The 18196-nt window shown below is 38.5% G+C and overlaps 2 protein-coding genes across 2 annotated transcripts in view; one reads left to right on the forward strand and one right to left on the reverse strand.

Moving 5' to 3' along the window:
- The window catches only part of LOC136864073 (mitochondrial carnitine/acylcarnitine carrier protein), a 332454-nt gene that overhangs the window by 236312 nt on the left and 77946 nt on the right, over positions 1-18196 (forward strand). The window lies entirely within an intron of this gene.
- Positions 15242-18196, reverse strand: part of LOC136862796 (insulin-like growth factor-binding protein complex acid labile subunit) — a 45971-nt gene continuing 43016 nt past the window's right edge. The window contains exon 4 of the mRNA XM_067139050.2: positions 15242-18105. Coding sequence (XP_066995151.2) covers positions 15853-18105 — 2253 coding nt within the window. The 3' untranslated portion in view covers positions 15242-15852. The remainder of the gene's footprint in view (positions 18106-18196) is intronic.

Genomic DNA, 18196 nt, shown 5'->3' on the forward strand with positions numbered 1-18196 from the left:
CCTTCGAGAACTTTTTCTTAGTAGATTTCACTAGATCGTAAATGTCCCCCATTATATATTCAGTCCGTTGCCTTTTCAAATCATTAGTTCCTACGTGGAGAATTACTACTTCTTCATTCCCGCCGCATTTGTCCTCTATTTTCCTATTCAACTGTTCCGCTCGTATTCCCAGCGTGTACATCACTTTCACTGACCTATTTTATTGTCCTATATGCCGCACAATAGAATCGCTTATCACCACACAGTTTACAGGTTTCATATTCTCCACAGATGAATGAGTGCCTACATTTCTCATATATACTTCCTGTAACTTCTTTTGTAGCTCAGCAATCGTGAGGTTTACTTCATTTAATTCCCGTTGTAGTTCGTCAATTTTTACTTTGTCGCTAGTCACATTACCATTCTTGAAACAGTTGCTACATGCCATCCTTTCCTTATCACTGTCCAGGGCCTGTAGCTTACCACACTTGAAATGAAACCACATTCCACACGTATCACACTTAGCACCAGATCTTAAGTTCCTCTTACACCCCATACACTTTACATTCACCACCTCTTCTGAAGCTGGTTTATCAGGGCCTGGGCTTAACTCCAAGCCTCCTATAACAAGTAGTGCAGTAATGAGTGCCAACGATACAACACTCCCCGGGTAACTGCCTGCTGCAGGTCCGCATTCCATCACGCACTCCGCAGCACCCTGCCTGCTTGCCCATGACCCGATTGCTGCTCACCAAGCTTATAAGGAAATGCCCATCACTGCGCAAACACATCTGCTCCCTTCAACAGTCAACTAACAACTCCTCTGGTTTTGTATTCAAAATATCACTGAGATCACCTGTATACGCACTTAAAACACTCTGCAACAATATGCCAAACCGTCTGCTTTGCAAAGCCACATCTACGTTCTGGAGAAGGAACCTTGCCCCACTTGTAGAGTAGTTCATTGCATCTGCCGTGGTTGGTCCGTATTGTGTTTGGTGTTGCCCACGTCCTACGTGGCAGATCAAGTTCCCATGGTTTCTTTCCTACACACAGAAAACTTTGTAGCATTGGGGTAGTGCTGTTACACCATTCTTCCATCCAGGCTTGCTCACATCTGAAACAGTGTTCCACCAATGTACTGGCAGTTCTGAGTGGTGGGTGTCTTGACCGAAGCCTGTTGATTCCAATGCCAGGTATGTCCTCATGGATTGGTAGCTGTTGATTGTTGATTATTTTCTTGTATTCCCTTGTAAGGGCACGTTTTCTTCTCAAATGAGGAGGAGGAATGTGGCTCAGAGCAGGTAGCCAAAATGTTAGTGTGGACTTGATTGTGCCGGTTATAATGCGCATGGCCTGATTTAATTGGGCATCAATTCGCGCCGTGTGACACATGTTTAACCAGACAGGGCAGCTGTATTCCGCAGCAGAATATACTAGACCAAGGGCAGATGATCGTAATGTAGATGCTGTGGAGCCCCAGCTGGTACTGCATAGCTTTTGAAGCATGTTATTTCTGGTCCTTAATTTAGCTGCAGTCTTTTTTTAGGTGCTGTCTCAAGGATAGTGTTCTGTCTAGGGTTATCCCAAAATATTTTGGATGTTTATTATGGGCTAGGTGATTTCCCTCGAAGTTAGTGTTCAGCTCTTTATTGGCTAACCTATTGCTTGGGTGGAAGCATGCAGTTCTCATTTCATTAGGGTTCAGTTGAAGTCTCCATTTATTAAAGAACTGTCTCAAGACAACTAGATCCTCAGTTAATATTCCTTCAGTAATTTCTATGGAGTTGTGTTGTTGCTATCACCCAATCATCAGCATATCCAAACTTCCTGGATTGTGTTGGAGGCATGTCTGCTATATACAAGCTGAACAATATTGGAGCTGGTACAGAATTTGTGGCAGACCAGTATTAAGGATCTTTTTATGGCTGGTAGTGTTGCCTGTGACAACCTGGAATGGTCTTTCAGTAAGCATGTTACTCAAAAGTTGGGCGACTCTTCTACAGGGTATCACACCAAACAGTTTGTAGATTCTACCTTGTTTCCAAACTGTATCATATGCCACAGACAGGTCTATAAAAACAGCAGAGGTCTTATGTTGTTTCTGGAAACCAGCTTCAATATAAGTTGTCAGTGAAAGTACCTGATCAGTACAGCTGCACTTTGGTCGAAATCCTGCCTGTTCTAGTGGGACCACTTTGAGTATCTCTGTAGTTATTCTATTATACAGCAGTCTCTCCAGTACATAATGCTCGAAAGAACAATTGGTCGGTAACTCTTGAGGTCTTTCGTAAGACTTGTCTGGTTTTAAGATGGCGATAATCTTTGTCCATTTCATAAGCCTAGGGATGCAGCCTATTTGTAGAATACTGGAAAAGAATTGAGCTAGCTATATTCTAGCATATTTACAACAGTGCAGAAGGAATTCTGGGTGTATGCCATCAAATCCTGGGGCTTTACGTTTTATATTATGCAAAACGTTCGATATGTGTTATGCAGTAAACGGGCAAGAGTAAGCACTATCCTTTGGATATCCTGCTTTCAAAACTTTCAGTTTGCATTTCACTTTCCTGTTGTGATGGTGGTCAATGGGGGAACTAGATGTCAGGACAATATGTAAGGCAACTATATTAAGTCTTATGAGTGTGGTTTTACATGTTTTTTTGGTTTCCAACGCCTAATTTACATAACAGGGACCATGCCTTCCTACCGGAACATTTGAAGTCGAGATTTTCAACCGTTTCTTCCCATCTCTGCAGACGAGCTGTATCCAGGCTATGCACCAGTTCATCTGCTATTCCTTGATCTCCAGTTGAAAGGAAATCTTCATATAATTTCTCGCTTTCTTCAGACCATCCATGAATATATTCTTTCCGGTATCCTCTGGGTATAAACATTTTTGCTCTACTCAACACTGCACCCACAAATATATCATAACTTTTGCTTGTAGGAGAAATCCAACCTAAGATTTTATCTAGGTTTTCAGAGAAACCAGACCAGTTTGCCTTTTGGAAGTTCCAACGTGGACGAGGTATAGAGTTCACCCATGGGAATGTCATGCCACCTTCTAACATCACTGAATGATGCAGATGCTGACTGTATAGAAAGTCAGACAGAACTCCACGTGTAGATGCTAGCGGTAATTGATTGATATCTGAAGTTACAAGGCAGAGATCTGGATTGTATTCTTGCTTCCAGGCAGCTGATCTAAACGTACCTTTCTCCTTGGCATCAAAAATGAGGTGAAAATTATTTTCTTCAGCCCGTGTTACTAAAGCTTCACCATTTAAGTCATTAGAATTATACTTCCATTTGTTCGTGATGGCTGTTAGTCTCCCAGGTAAACAGCTGGATGAGTATATGGGTGAAGGACTTCGGTTGGCCATTGAATTGCTGGGGGTTTGTAGATATTTACAACTGTTACATCTCCAACTTTTACAGCAACTTTGTGGATGTCATTACTGATCCTTGATAGGATTAAGAAAGCATTATTTATGGTGTTTCGTACATGTGTTGCAACACCATATGCTTGGTGGTATTTTGCACCCAGTAGGTCGTAACCTGGTATATTTCCTCTTGACCTAAGTTGGTTTTCATCAGCTACATGCATTCCTTGGATGGTGATCACATCAATATTATTATCCAGGCATAGTTTTGATAGATATTGGCATTTAGATCTGCTAATGCCTTCAGTATTAATCTGTAGAATTTGAGTATTGAGTCCTAGGTATCTAGATTTTTGATTGTCAGCTGTAGCCTTAGTGATGTATTGTGCCAGATTACAAGGATTGTCTGGTGCCAAGTGTGTAGAAAGAAGGTTCTGGATAATAGGACACAGATAAATGCAGATGAATGCACTACAAAACCATTGCATCCATTGTAATGGCACCCAGAAGTGTAAACTCCGTGTTGTAGGCAACGCCGGTGAAAACATGTAGAGTGCCCATCTTCTCCATGGTTTCCATGGCACTGATGGTAAATATAACAAGATGGCTGACACTACGGGAAAAGATGGTAAACATATAACAGAATGTCTCTCTACGTAGTGTCATCTATGGACTGAATTGTAGGAAAAGCAAAATAGCTGACACTTACGGCACAAAAGATACTTAATATGTGTGCCAAAAATCCGCATTAAACAATCTCGGATCCATTAAACAACACTAACACACACTCAATACATGTTATAGTGTCACAAACACTGCCAGGATATCATAGACGAAGCACAGTTCCTTCTTACAGATGGAGATTTGCTGGACCACACTCCACACATCTACCATACTCCAATGATAAAATGTATAAAATAAAATCAATCACTACTGATCTGCATTTAGGGCAGTCGTCCAGGTGGCAGATTCCCTATCTGTTGTTTTCCTAGCCGTTTCTTAAATAGAAATTTATTGAATATCTTCCTTGGTAAGTTATCCAATCCCTAACTCCCCTACCTATATACGAATATTTGCCCCAATTTGTCGTCTTGTATTCCAGCTTTATCTTCATACTGTGATCTTACAACACACCATTTGACAGTTAAATGGAATGTGCTTTCTGATTTTTATCTTTATTGTAACATCTTTTAATATCAAGAACCAACCACCTATGTTGTAATCTTCAAATAATTGTCATGTTTTTAGATTAACGCAAATATTGTTAAGTAATAGTATACAACGTTTTATATTGTAATAGACCGGGCGAGTTGGCCGTGCGCGTAGAGGCGCGCAGCTGTGAGCTTGCATCCGGGAGATAGTAGGTTCGAATCCCACTATCGGCAGCTCTGAAGATGGTTTTCCGTGGTTTCCCATTTTCACACCAGGCAAATGCTGGGGCTGTACCTTAATTTTTTTTTGCTAGGAGCTTTACGTCGCACCGACACAGATAGGCCTGGTGTGATGTACCTTAATTAAGGCCACGGCCGCTTCCTTCCAACTCCTAGGCCTTTCCTATCCCATCGTCGCCATAAGACCTATCTGTGTCGGTGCGACGTAAAGCCCCTAGTAAAAAAAAATAATTGTAATAGTTGTTCAGCGATCTCTAATCCATTTTACAAGACATAGTTTTTAACAGTATTCATAAGTCATTCCCAATCAGGTAGCTGATCTGTTCCTAAGGTAAAAAATGGCTGATGATGCCTACTCTTGATAGGCGAAACATGTACCATCCAATGTATTAATTTCATGTTAACATTTTGATAAGGACAAAGTCCTAACTTTTAAGATGGTATTGTATTGAATAGGTGGGAGAACAATAAAAACATATTAGTGTTATTTATACAAATACTTCCAACATGGACCCAAAAATGAATTTTATCACATGTAACATACCACTTAGTCGAGCAGCTCGTCTCCTTTCTCCCAAGTCTTCCCAGCCCAAACTTTGCAAAATTTTTGTAATGCTACTCTTTTGTCAGAAATCACCAAGAACAAATCGAGCTGCTTTTCTTTGGATTTTTCCAGTTCTTGAATCAAGTAATCCTGGTGATGGTCCCATACACTCGAACCATACTCTAGTTGGGGTCTTACCAGAGACTTATATGCCCTCTCCTTGACATCCCTACTACGACCCCTAAACACCCTCCTAACCATGTGCAGAGGTCTGTACCCTTTATTAACAATCATATTTATGTGATCACCCAATGAAGATCTTTCCTTATCCTAAGTACTTACAGTGATCCCCAAAAGGAACATTCACCCCATCAATGCAATAATTAAAACTGAGAGGACTTCTCCTATTTGTGAAACTCACAACCTGACTTTCAACCCTGTTTATCATCATACCATTGCCTACTGTCCATCACACAACATTATCGAGGTCATTTTGCAGTTGCTCACAATCTTGTCACTTATTTATTACTCTGTAGAGAATAACATCATCTGCAAACAACTTTCTGATTCCACTTCTTTACACATATCATATGTATATGTATATAAGAAAACATAAAGGTAAAATAATACTGCCTTGAGGATTTCCCCTCTGTATTATTACTGGGTCAGATAAAGCTTCACCTACTCTAATTCTCTGAGTTCTATTTTCGAGAAATATAGCCACCCGTTCAGTCACTGTTTTTTCTAGTCCAATTGTACTCATTCTTGCCAGTAATCTCCCATGATCTACCTTATGAAAAGCCTTAGATAGGTCAATCGCAATACAGTCCATTTGACCTCCTGCATCCAGGATAGCTGCTATATCTTGCTGGAATCCTACAAATGGATCTTCAGTTGAATATCCTTTCCTAAACCCAAACTGCCTTCTAGCAAACCAGTTATTAATTTTGCAAACATGTCTAATATAATCAGAACGAATGCTTTCCCAAAGCTTACATGCAATGCATGTCAAACTTACTGGCCTGTAATTTTCAGCTTTATGTCTATCACCCTTTCCTTTATACACAGGGGCTACTACAGCAACTCTTCATTCGGTATAGCTCCTTCATACAAACAATAATCAAATAAGTACTTCAGATATGGTACTATATCCCAACCCATTGCCTTTAGTATATCCCCAGAAATCTTACCAATTCCAGCTGCTTTTCTAGTTTTCAAGTTTTGTATCTTACTGTAAATGTCATTGTTATCATAGGTAAATTTTAATACTTGTTTAGTATTAGTCACCTGGTCTATCTGGACATTATCCTTGTAACCAACAATCTTTACATACTGCTGACTGAATACTTCTGCCTTTTGACAATCCTCGCATACATACTCCACTTGTTCATTAATGATTCCTGGAATGTCATTCTTGGAACCTGTTTCTGCCTGAAAGTACCTGTGCATACCCTTCCATTTTTCACTAAAATTTGTATGACAGCCAATTATGCTTGCCATCATGTTATCCTTAGCTGACTTCTTTGCTAGATTCAGTTTCCTAGTAAGTTCCTTCAATTTCTCCTTACTTCCACAGCCATTTCTAACTCTATTTCCTTCCAACCTGTGTTTTCCTTTTAGTCTCTTTACTTCTTTCTTATAATATAGTGGATCTTCACCATTCCTTACCACCTTTAAAGCTACAAACCTATTTTCGCACTCCTCAACAATTGCTTTAAACCCATCCCAGGGTCTGTTTACATTTTTATTTACCATTTTCCACCGATCCTAGTTACTTTTTAAAAACTGCCTCATGCCTGTTTTATCAACCATATAGTACTGCCTAATAGTCCTAATTTTAATACCTTCCTTTCTTTCACATTTAACGATGACAAAACGAGCTTCGTGATCACTAATACCATCTAATACTTTGGTGTTTCTGTAGAGCTCATCTGGTTTTACCAGCACCACATCCTAAATATTCTACGCTCTTGTTGGTTCCATCACTTTCTGAATCAACTGCCCTTCCCATATTAACTTATTTGTCATTTTTTTGATCGTGCTTCCTGTCATTCGCATTACCTTCCCAAATGACATTTGGTAAAATGAGATCACCTGCTAATATCACATTCCTTTCCATATTGTTTCCAACGTAGCTGGATTATCTTATCAAATAATTCTGAATCAGCATCAGCGTTACCCTTTCCTGGTCTGTACATTCCAAAGACATCAAGTTGCCTGTTATCTTTAGAGATGAGCCTTACACCTAGAATTTCATGTTTGTCATCTTTAACTTTTTCATAGCTTACAAATTCTTCTTTCATCCCCTTCTACCGTTCCTATCCTATTTCTACGATACACACTCCAGTTCCATGAGAATATTTCTGCATCCATTATATCATTTCTCAGCCTGATTCAACTCTTATTACAATGTCTGGTAAGTATACAGTATATCTATTAAATTACTTAATTTGATTCCTTTCTTTACATTACTTCTACAGTTGAGCACTAACATATTTATGCCATCCCTGCTTGACTTCAATATTTCTGTACCCTTATCACCGCTCCCTAGGCCACCCCATTTCCCTGAATGTACCTGTCTATAACTCTTCTAAACAAATTTCCAATCTTGTATGTACCACTGCGTTGGAAGTGAAGGCCATCTGAGCGCAGATCCCTATCTCCTACCCATCCATTAGGATCTAGAAATCTCACTCCCAGTTTCCCACATACCCACTCCATAGTCGCATATAAATCCCCAATCACCTTCCAGTCAGTATCCCTCCTACATAGTGTTCCACTGATAACACTTTCTGCTTCCTTAAACTTCACCCGTGCTGCATTTACCAGATCCCACACATCCCCAAACCAAGCTTGATAGCTGCAGTCGCTTAAGTGCAGCCAGTGTCCCGTATTTGGGAGATAGTGGGTTCAAACCCCACTGTCGGCAGCCTTGAAGATGGTTTTCCATGGTTTCCCATTTTCACACCAGGCAAATGCTGGGGCTGTACCTTAATTAAGGCCACGGCCACTTCCTTCTCACTCCTAGCCCCTTCTTGTCCCATCATCGCCATAAGACCTATCTGTGTCGGTGCAACGTGAAGCAACTTGCACATCCCCAACTATGTTGGTACTTATACCTGCTTGTCTTACGTTGTTATTACCAACGTGAAACACTACCACCTTCTCCTTTCCCTCTTCCTTTTCTTCTACTTTCCTCAACATCTGCCTCAACCTAATTCTTGGATAACACTCTACCCTGGTTCCCTTTCCTCCACACACTTTCCCCACATGTCTCACCATGGAATCCCCCATGACCAGAGCCTCAACCCTACCCACCTCATTTGATCCCTTCCCCTCCTGGTCAGCCCTATCTTCTCTCACTGCTGCAGAAGCTACTTCCTCTTCCCTTTTCTCTCTCCCATGACCCCATTCCACCTGTCTTTTCCTATCCACTACTCTACATTTCCCTTTCCTACCTTTTCCCTTCCTCCTACACATCTCAGCAACAGTTCCCTGCTCCTAATCTTCCCTCGGTTGTTCTACCTGTAGTGACTCGTACTGATTTCTCACAGACACCTGTCCTGAATTCTGATCCTGAATAGAGCCCTTAGTCTGCAATCTCCTTCCCCTTAAAACATAAGACCACCAGTCTTCTAAAATTCCCCCCTTTCCTTTCCATCCCTCTTTTACACCTACTGTATCATGTACATTTTTTTAGGGAGGCCTACTTTCCTTCCTGTCCTGTGAGAGAGTCCTAATTATCTCCCTCAAACTCTCCAACTCCTCCCTCATACTCCTTAATGCCTGGCCACACCCACAGTTCCTACACTTGCACTTGCCATTCTTTACAGAGTAATGAGAAGAAAAGGAAAATAACTTGTTCTGTGCAAAATAAAAATGAAAGGAAAGAAATGTCTATAAAAATGAAAGGAAATAAATAATGTCTAGGATAGTTCACAAAGATCACACATCAACAACTACTATTACACTACAATACTACTTAGATGTATGATTTTTTTCCCCACAACACCCTAATGGAACTATAATTGCTGTTAATTACTGAAAACTAAGAGTAATACAAAAGAATTAGACCTATACAATTCTAAACTGCAGTTAAGTCTACCCTAATTACTGCAACAGAATTCTAGTAAGAGAGTTAATACAGATACCACAGATACTATAGATACTACAGATACTATACTATACAAATATTTCACAAATGTTGAATAAAATATTGAATATTGAAAATATTGAATAAAAACACGTGAATAAGGGTAAAGTTTTACATTTGGACATGGCTGTGTGGTTGCAAACATCAACTATAACAGCTGCACTGCTATGCTTTGTCTCTGCTCTCTGACCCTGCTGTCATTGCATCATCTGAGATGAACTTTCACACTTGCAGTGTGTTCATTCTAGTAGAATTTGGGCCGGGCTGAGTGGCTCAGACGGTTAAGGCGCTGGCCTTCTGGCCCCAATTTGGCAGGTTCGATCCTGGCTCAGTCCGGTGGTATTTGAAGGTGCTCAAATACGTCAGCCTCGTGTCGGTAGATTTACTGGCACGTAAAAGAACTCCTGCAGGACTAAATTCCGGCACCTCGGCGTCTCCGAAAACCGTAAAAGAGTAGTTAGTGGGACGTAAAACAAATAACATTATTATTATTATTATTATTATTATTATTATTATTATTATTATTATTATTATTATTAGTAGAATTTGGGCTTGTCAAAACTGCCTTAAAATTTACCATTTAAAGTATTAACGTTATTATCAAAGAATTTATATATATATATAAGTATATATTTGGATACTTGCAAAATAAGTTTCCTCTCTTGCACTCCATCTCATTAGGATTGTGGAATGGACATCAGAAATGATACTTTTATCACTTTAGATGCCTTTTTGTATACCTCTCTTAGACAATAAATTTTTCTCTTGCTCTGAACATTCATATTGATAATGACATTCATATCCTGATTCCACATTAGAATTAATTACATGAACACTTTTTGATATACTGAACAAGCTTTGGCTCAGGTAAAATTTATTATTTAGACATGTGCAATTATTCTGGATTACTTGTGTCATGTGAGAATGAGGCATGTGCCAAATTTGGTTCAAATCCTGTTTCTCTCTCTCTCTCTCTCTCTCTGATTACTTAATTATTAATGCAGAAAAATCAAGAAATGAAATCCATAGGTTAAACCAGAGAATATGCGAGACAAATAGCATAAAATTTCTGAACCCTCAACTTAATATAACTAGCAGATTATATGTATACAGTAATACCTCTCTTTATGGACTGTTTCCAGATATGGACACTGCCAATTATGGACATAGACAGCTATTTGGAAGTCCCAGAGTTAGTTGTATCTTTTGACTATGGACAGAACTGGGATTTCAAGATGTATTACACTGTGCTGTGTGTTCAAAAATGGAGAAAATAGTTTTTAGGACTGTATAGAAATGTACTGTATTGATAAAAGACAATACGAGTTCTGTAGGTACTGTACCTACTACCACAGCCACCTAGCCCTCCAGTACCTTTACCTGGAAGAGGGTGAATTAAGAATGTCATAGAAGGTTGCCTGAATGATGAGTCTGAAGTTCAGTTACAGTGATCAGTTTAACACATGCTGCAACTTCATTTTCCTCTTCACTCACTTGTCAGTTGTTTTAAAGCAATCATTTTCATTTAAATAGGGAAGGTACACGCAATGCATGTTATAAATTTACATTTAGATTGGGCAACCTACCTTCCTATATAGGACACTTCGCAGATGCAGACAAATTGTTACGTCCATTCCATATCCATAAATGAGAAGTTTTACTTTATCCTTTCGTCAATCTCACTGCTTGTATCAGAGAGCTAATTCAATTAATCTGTAATGGTGAACTTGCTGCTTCTCTCTCGAGAAATTGCTAGGATTTACGATCTAGAAAAGATGAAATTTGCTTATCCAAGTCCAATGGTGAAGAGAGATTGTTATTTTAATATTTTATTCAACCACAATTAAAGATGTAAACAAGTTGTGCAAAATTTTTACAACCAATACTTATTAAATTATGTAGCAGGTGCCTGGTTCTGTTTGATTTCTGACTGGCACCCTGACTGTTATGACCACTTAATGAACTGCTGTGGTGGGGCCTATGTTTTAGAATTAGAATATGACTAAAAGAAACTACACGATAAACCATATATTTTAGATTTTCAGATATATGAATTGGAATATATGTACAGTTGCTTGAAAAAAAGAATGAGTGCATGGTATTGTGTAAGTTCCTTGCAGGTACATTTTTCTCAGAAACAATTGAATCTATAGATATTTTTGTTGTGGGTATCCATAGAGTTTGTATCTACACAGGATGTGAATTATATTGTCATAATCAGGGCCCGAATTCTGATTACATGTCATCTTTTAAATGGTTCACCACAGACATTGCTAACTTATATATAAATCTTGTTCATGGCCCCCATACTACAGAAATGCATATTTATTAAGTCATTTTTTCGTCATTTTGCTAAGTATTTTACTTTTAGGTCATTTTATCACTTTTCACGTAATTATTGTCATTTTATGGAATTTATTAGAATACCTGTATTTGATACTTTTTGAGTCATTTTCTCACATTCTTAATGGTTTATGATGCATTTTTTGCGTATGATCCTGGATATTAATGGAACTGAAAGTGAGGATCTTCACAACTTTGTTCAACCCTTATTTCTTGGAATATACACATTCCAGGAGACACATCTGCGCTTGCAGCTAATCCGGAAGCTATGTTGAAATCGAGGAGGTAGGAAGACAGACAATAGTAGGCCCAGTAATGCCAGTCTGATTAAGTACCTCAGTGCAACCATACGTGTGCTAAGTGAACTTGTGTTATCAGCCGCGATTGTTTTTCGAGTGTATTTAAAATGCCAAAGTTAAAGCCACCTAGGGCTGTTCATTTAAAACTAATAATTTTGGAATTCGGCGAGGATATCTGTAGCACTGATGGTGAAATTCTTTTCTGCAAAATATGTGAAGTGAAAGTGGCAGGAGATGGGAGATTTACCATTCAGCAATATATCGGTCGAGAGAAGCACATACGTGGAGTCCAAAATAGTAGTAAACGAAAAGTTTCTGAACTGTTACTCTCACAGTCATCCTCCGATGGTGCTACTTACTCTGTGTTTTGTAAAGACTTGTGTGAAGCTTTGGTTTCTTCGAACATTCCACTCTGGAAATTGAACAATATTAGACTGAGAGATTTCTTAGGAAGGTATACCACGAACCTACTGCGCTGGAGTAGCAGGGGGAGAGTTGATAATCCCACGTGGCATGTCCCATGTGGCGGATAGGAGGGTCCTAACCGGCTTGCCGGCAGACTTGAGCGAAATAAAATAACTCTTGCTGACCAAACAAACGTTCCCCTGTGGGTGGGGGACGCAGATGAAGAATGCACCCACAGTATACTCTGTCTGTCGTAAGAGGTGACTAAAAGGGGCGACCAAGGGATGATCAAATTATAACCATGAGACTACTTGTAATTAGTACCATCTCATGGAGAACACCATGGGTCGCCTTTACTTGTGAGTAGTACCACTATGTTAGGTACAAAATAGGTTTGTGATTAGTAGCAACAGAGTATGAATCAGGATGTGGTTTACAGTATCCGTGATGTGTACCACTACATGCGGAACACCACGGGCTTACGTTGCCTGTAATAAGTACCATTATGTGAGAAACACCATGGGTTTGGGCATTATCTGTGATTAGTACCACTATATGAGCGACACCATGGGTCTCTGTTGCCTATGATTAGTACGCACTATGTGGGATAGTACGAGGCCTTGTGAGTAATACACCAATGTGAGGTACACTGTAGGTTTGCATTGCCTGTAAGTGGTGCTGCAATGTGAGAAACACCATAGGTCTGCATTACATATGCGCATTACATTACCTGCTAGTAGTACCATAATGTGTGGAATACCGCGAGTCTACGCTGCTTTTGATTAGTACCACAACATAACAAATACCATGGTTCTACTTTACTAGTGATAAGTACCATTATGAAAAGCCGATGACCTGGATTTTGGACCCCTTTAGACAACAAGCATCATCGATTCAGGATTTTGCTTTAGAATCAGTCCCTTGGTCAGTAATACTTTTGTTTTACGATAGTTTCTGGGAATGTGGGGCATCGCGGATCACATCCAATGATCGTTTTAAATTCATATTCATCCATTCACTTTTTGTCATCTCGTTTTGCATTCTGGTCAGTGGATGATTTTGGACTTTTAAATTGTCATTACATTTCGTCTCATTTCGTACCGTTACGGACCGATGACCCAGATGTTACGCCCCTTTTAATCGACAAGCATCATAATCATTAGAAAGGTATACAGGCTATGTAATTCCGAATGAGTCTACTCTGAGAAAGAACTATGTATCCCAATGCTATTATGACACAATAAGGAGTATCAGAAAGAAGTCTGCAGAAACAGAATACTCGTTGTAATCGATGAGACCAGTGATGTAGAGGGCCATTACATTGCCCATGTTATCGTGGGTACGTTAGAAGTAGATAGGCCTGGAAAAAATATTTTTACTCATGACCGAAGTTTTGCAATCTGTGAACCATTTTACAATATGTTGCCTCTTCGATAAATCGATGGGACTACTATGGCCTGAGGGTGTAAGGTATGATGATGATCTGCTCTTTGTGACTGATACAGTGCCTTACATAGTTAAAGCTGCCAATGCAATCAAAGCATTTTTCTAAAAAATGGTACATGTAACCTGCCTAGCTCACGCTTTTCACAGAGTGGCCGAAAAAGTCGGATCAGATTTCCTTGAAGTTGACAAGTTTGTGTCCCTAATTAAGAAGGTATTTTCTAAGGCTCCATAACGCAGGGAACTTCAAAGATTCCAAGCACCCAACATTCCATTACCACCGCAGCCTTGCATCACACAGTGGGGTATGTGGATCGACACCTGTATTTACTGTTGTGACCACTTTCAGACAGTGAAGCATGTAATAGATTCTTTCGATGTACAAGATGCCAAGGCCATTCAGATGGCTCAAGAATGGTTTTCGGATATGCAAATGGACGGAAAACTAGCGTGCATCAAAGCAAATTTCAGTTCCTTGTCGTCAATTATTACACATCTTCAGGAGAGAGGCGTGGCTCTAGAAAAAATTATCAATTTAATCAGAACAGCCACAGAGAAATTAAAATGCATTTGTGGTGATTCTGGTGTGGCAGTGTCAGGCAAACTGAAACATGTTCTTGACAAGAACTTGGGTTTTAATGTTTTGTGCTCCATCTCTCGGATTTTAGCGGGTGAAGATTTCAGCATTATTGACATTGAAGGAAAACTTACATCCAGTGATTTAGTGCACTTGAAGTATGCTCCAATAGCAACCGTAGACATTGAAAGGAGCTTTTCAATGTACAAAAACGCGCTGGTCGACAATTGTCGTTCTTTTTCCTGTGAGAATGTACGAATGGTCAGTCATCTACTGTAACATGGAGTGAGGTAAGCCTGTATAGCCTGTCATGTATTTTAAGTGCACATTTTTCTTATTACCTCTAATCCGATAAAGAATTCGAGTACTTAATGGCAAAATTTTCTCATTTGTTCTTCAGATGTTGCGGCCTTAGAGTTCCACATAACTTACCATGGAATATTATTTTCCTTGAAGGAAAGAACACAGAACATGGAGTGCCAAACAATAGATTGAAATAATAACCAGAATTTGTGTGCAAATAATTCATATTTTTCAAATAATTATATTAGGTACCTATTAAAATCATTTCAACATACAATGACTTAGTCTGTTTGCATTTTTTATGTGATGAAATTGTTAGTTTCATTCAAGTTTTAGGTCGTATTTTAAGTTTTTGGGTCATTTTATGGGATATTTGCAGTTATTTTTTAAACATTTTTAGGTCATCAAAATCCAGGCCCTGGTCATAATTAAAATTAAGTCTTATAAAATATTAAATTTGAGGACATACAGTACTGTGCGCTGATTATTTTCTTCTGAGCGGTTATACAACTGCTAAAGTACACCATCTGAATGTGATGTACTATTTGATAGATTTTACCATAATTATAGTAATTGGAGTGAACACTTAGACATGGAATTTATGATTCCTTTCTTACTGTAGAAGAGGAATGAAAGCAGGACAAATAGGAAGTTGACTATGGATGCTTCAGATTGAGGAAAGCATTAAAACATAAATTTTACCCATAAATGCTTCATTAAGATCGTTACATTAAAAAATATATTTCTGTCATTTGAAGTCAATTTTCAGTTAAAGCATAAATATACAGTAATAAATAATTTACTGCTATGTCCTTATATCTAATTCTGAGAAATGCTTGAAGATTTGCATTGTTCTCAGTCACATAACTTGAGGTAGAACACCATAGTCTGTGAATTGTTTATTTTCTCTAGAACTATAGCTAAATATGCACACAGAAATATTACAATAAGAAGATAAATTTTACAGTCCTTCATAAGTTTTCACTTCTGGGTACTTTTTAATTATTTTTATTTATTGGAAAGAGAATCTTAGCTGTAATACTTTTGTAATTTCTTTTGACGATTCCTTTCCATCTCTAACTTCCAGATCTTTTTCAACGCTTTTGCCTCTTCTTTGTCTGGTGCTTCATTGGGATTCACATTTTCTTTCTTTGAAATTTCTGTACTTGATCTTCCCGGTACTGTTGATTCGTGATCGTGCATTTTGGTATGTTGATGAATGGGTCCTTCAGCTTCAAGTTTTATGCTGCTTGCTTCTGGTTTGTTTGCCTTGTGGGGCATTCCAAGGTCTTCATATCCAGTAAGGATATTTTTCCCATCTACTGGGCTCAGCTCATTGGGTTCCTGACTTTCTAAATTCAGTGTAATTGTGTCATTGTGTATGATGTGATTTTTCTCACTAGTGATGTTGACATGATTTGCATCAGTCAGGGGTACACTTGTCTGGTTGTTAGGATTATTGTACTTTGGAGACATTTTTTCTGGGTGATAGGTGGTGGTAAATTCTGGTTTTATTGAATGGGATTCTGCCAGTTGTTTGTTCATGACACCTCTTAATTCGTTAACTATGGTTGTATTTTTTAGAGGTATGATACTCTTGTTTCTAGAATTGGAAATATTTTGGATTTCTTCCAGGTACCCCGTTCTTGCTTTATCATAATAGCCAGTTTTAACCAATTTTTCATAGTCTTCATATTTTTTCCTCAGATAAAAGTTTCTGTTTAATTTATTTTTCAGCTTTTTAGTGCAGCGTAATTCCTTACGTAGAACTTGGAATACACCCAATCCCTTATATTTGTTTGGTGTAGTGCAGTGTGGTGTCACTTTCTTGTCATACATGTAGACATCTTCATGTGATGATGAACATCCACTACCTTTGTCATATTCCCTTTGACACAAGTTTATCTTTCTCTGTTTCACTTTGTTTATCACTGAAGGAGGCCAGTCTTTCATACCACATGAACAGTGCCAAGGGTTACCTTCTAGGCGTACTAATTCAACTGGCAAATTTTTAAAGAAACCTACAGGCAGTTCTTTCAAAAGATTGCCTTGCAAATATAATTCCTTCAAAGAAAACTGTTGATCAAATAACCCTGGTGGTAAAATTTGAAGCATGTTTTTAGAGAGGTCAAGAACCAGCAAACCATATAGACCATAAAAGGCATCCATTGATATAGATTCTATTTTACAGCCTTGTAAAAAGATCTTTTCTAACTTTGAGACTTCAATGAAGGCATCAAATGATAGAGCTTTAATGGTTCCATATATTTCAAGTTCTGTCAGCTCAGGCATTCCACTGAGTAGTTGTCTTTCTAGAAGGTCAATACTTACGTTATCAATACTTAATTTCCTTAGAGAATGAAGCCCAAGGAATGAATTGGGATGGACATCCAGTGTAGAACTGTTACCACCTAGATACAGAGCTTTGGTAGCATTCATTATTTCAAATGTACTAGCAAAAATAGCTTCAATAGGATTATGTTTAAAATTTGCTGTTTGAAGTTTTGGAAATGGTGGAAGTGAAAACTCTGATAAATGTGAAAACTTATTGTGGGATAAATCTAACTCTTCTAATTTGAGTAGACCAGCCAAGCTTGTACTCTGCAGATTCAGTAGTTTATTATGAGATAAGGAAAGTGTCTTCAAGTTTGGAGTGCCATAAAAGGCAAAGTCTGGGATAAACAGGAGGTGATTTTTTTCTAACGACAGATACCGCAATGTATGTAACCCATCAAACATCTCCCAATTTATGTTGTGCAAATCACAGCTGTAAACTCGAAGAAACTTGAGATTTGATAATCCTGCAAATGTACTAGGCCCTGAATCTTCTTTCTTTTCCAAGTATGTTTTGTATGGAACTACTTCATTTTCAGATCCAGCGGGAGTGAGAAATATCAAGTTCTGTAACTTTGCTTGATCTGGGTGGTCTTTATTCTTCTTCCTTAAGTTGCTCCCTGGTAAAGTAATTGGTATTTCATTTGAAATGGGATCAGTGTTTGTAGTTGGAATGAAGATGGAACGAATTTTGTTATCTTTCTCACTAGGATTCTGCAATTTGATATTCTGTAGATTTAAGTATTGTAAAGATGAGAGAGATTTGAAGATATCATGAGATAATATCAAACTGTTGTTATTAATTTCATGTTGATTATCTAGTATTTCTTGGTTAGCTTCATAACTGTATCCTTGCACATCAAGATAAATGAGATAGTGAAAACCTTGCATGTTCTCTGGTTCTAGTATAATTTCTCCTGTGTTCTTCCCTTGAAGAAGTGAGAGTACCTGCAAAAAGAACAAATTTTACTCTAAATACTATTTATACTACCTTAGATTTCAATGTTAGAACAGAATGTATTGACAGGGCACTTGAGAG

The sequence above is a fragment of the Anabrus simplex genome, chromosome 2 (assembly GCF_040414725.1).
Source record: "Anabrus simplex isolate iqAnaSimp1 chromosome 2, ASM4041472v1, whole genome shotgun sequence".
NCBI classification, from domain to species: Eukaryota; Metazoa; Arthropoda; class Insecta; order Orthoptera; family Tettigoniidae; genus Anabrus; species Anabrus simplex.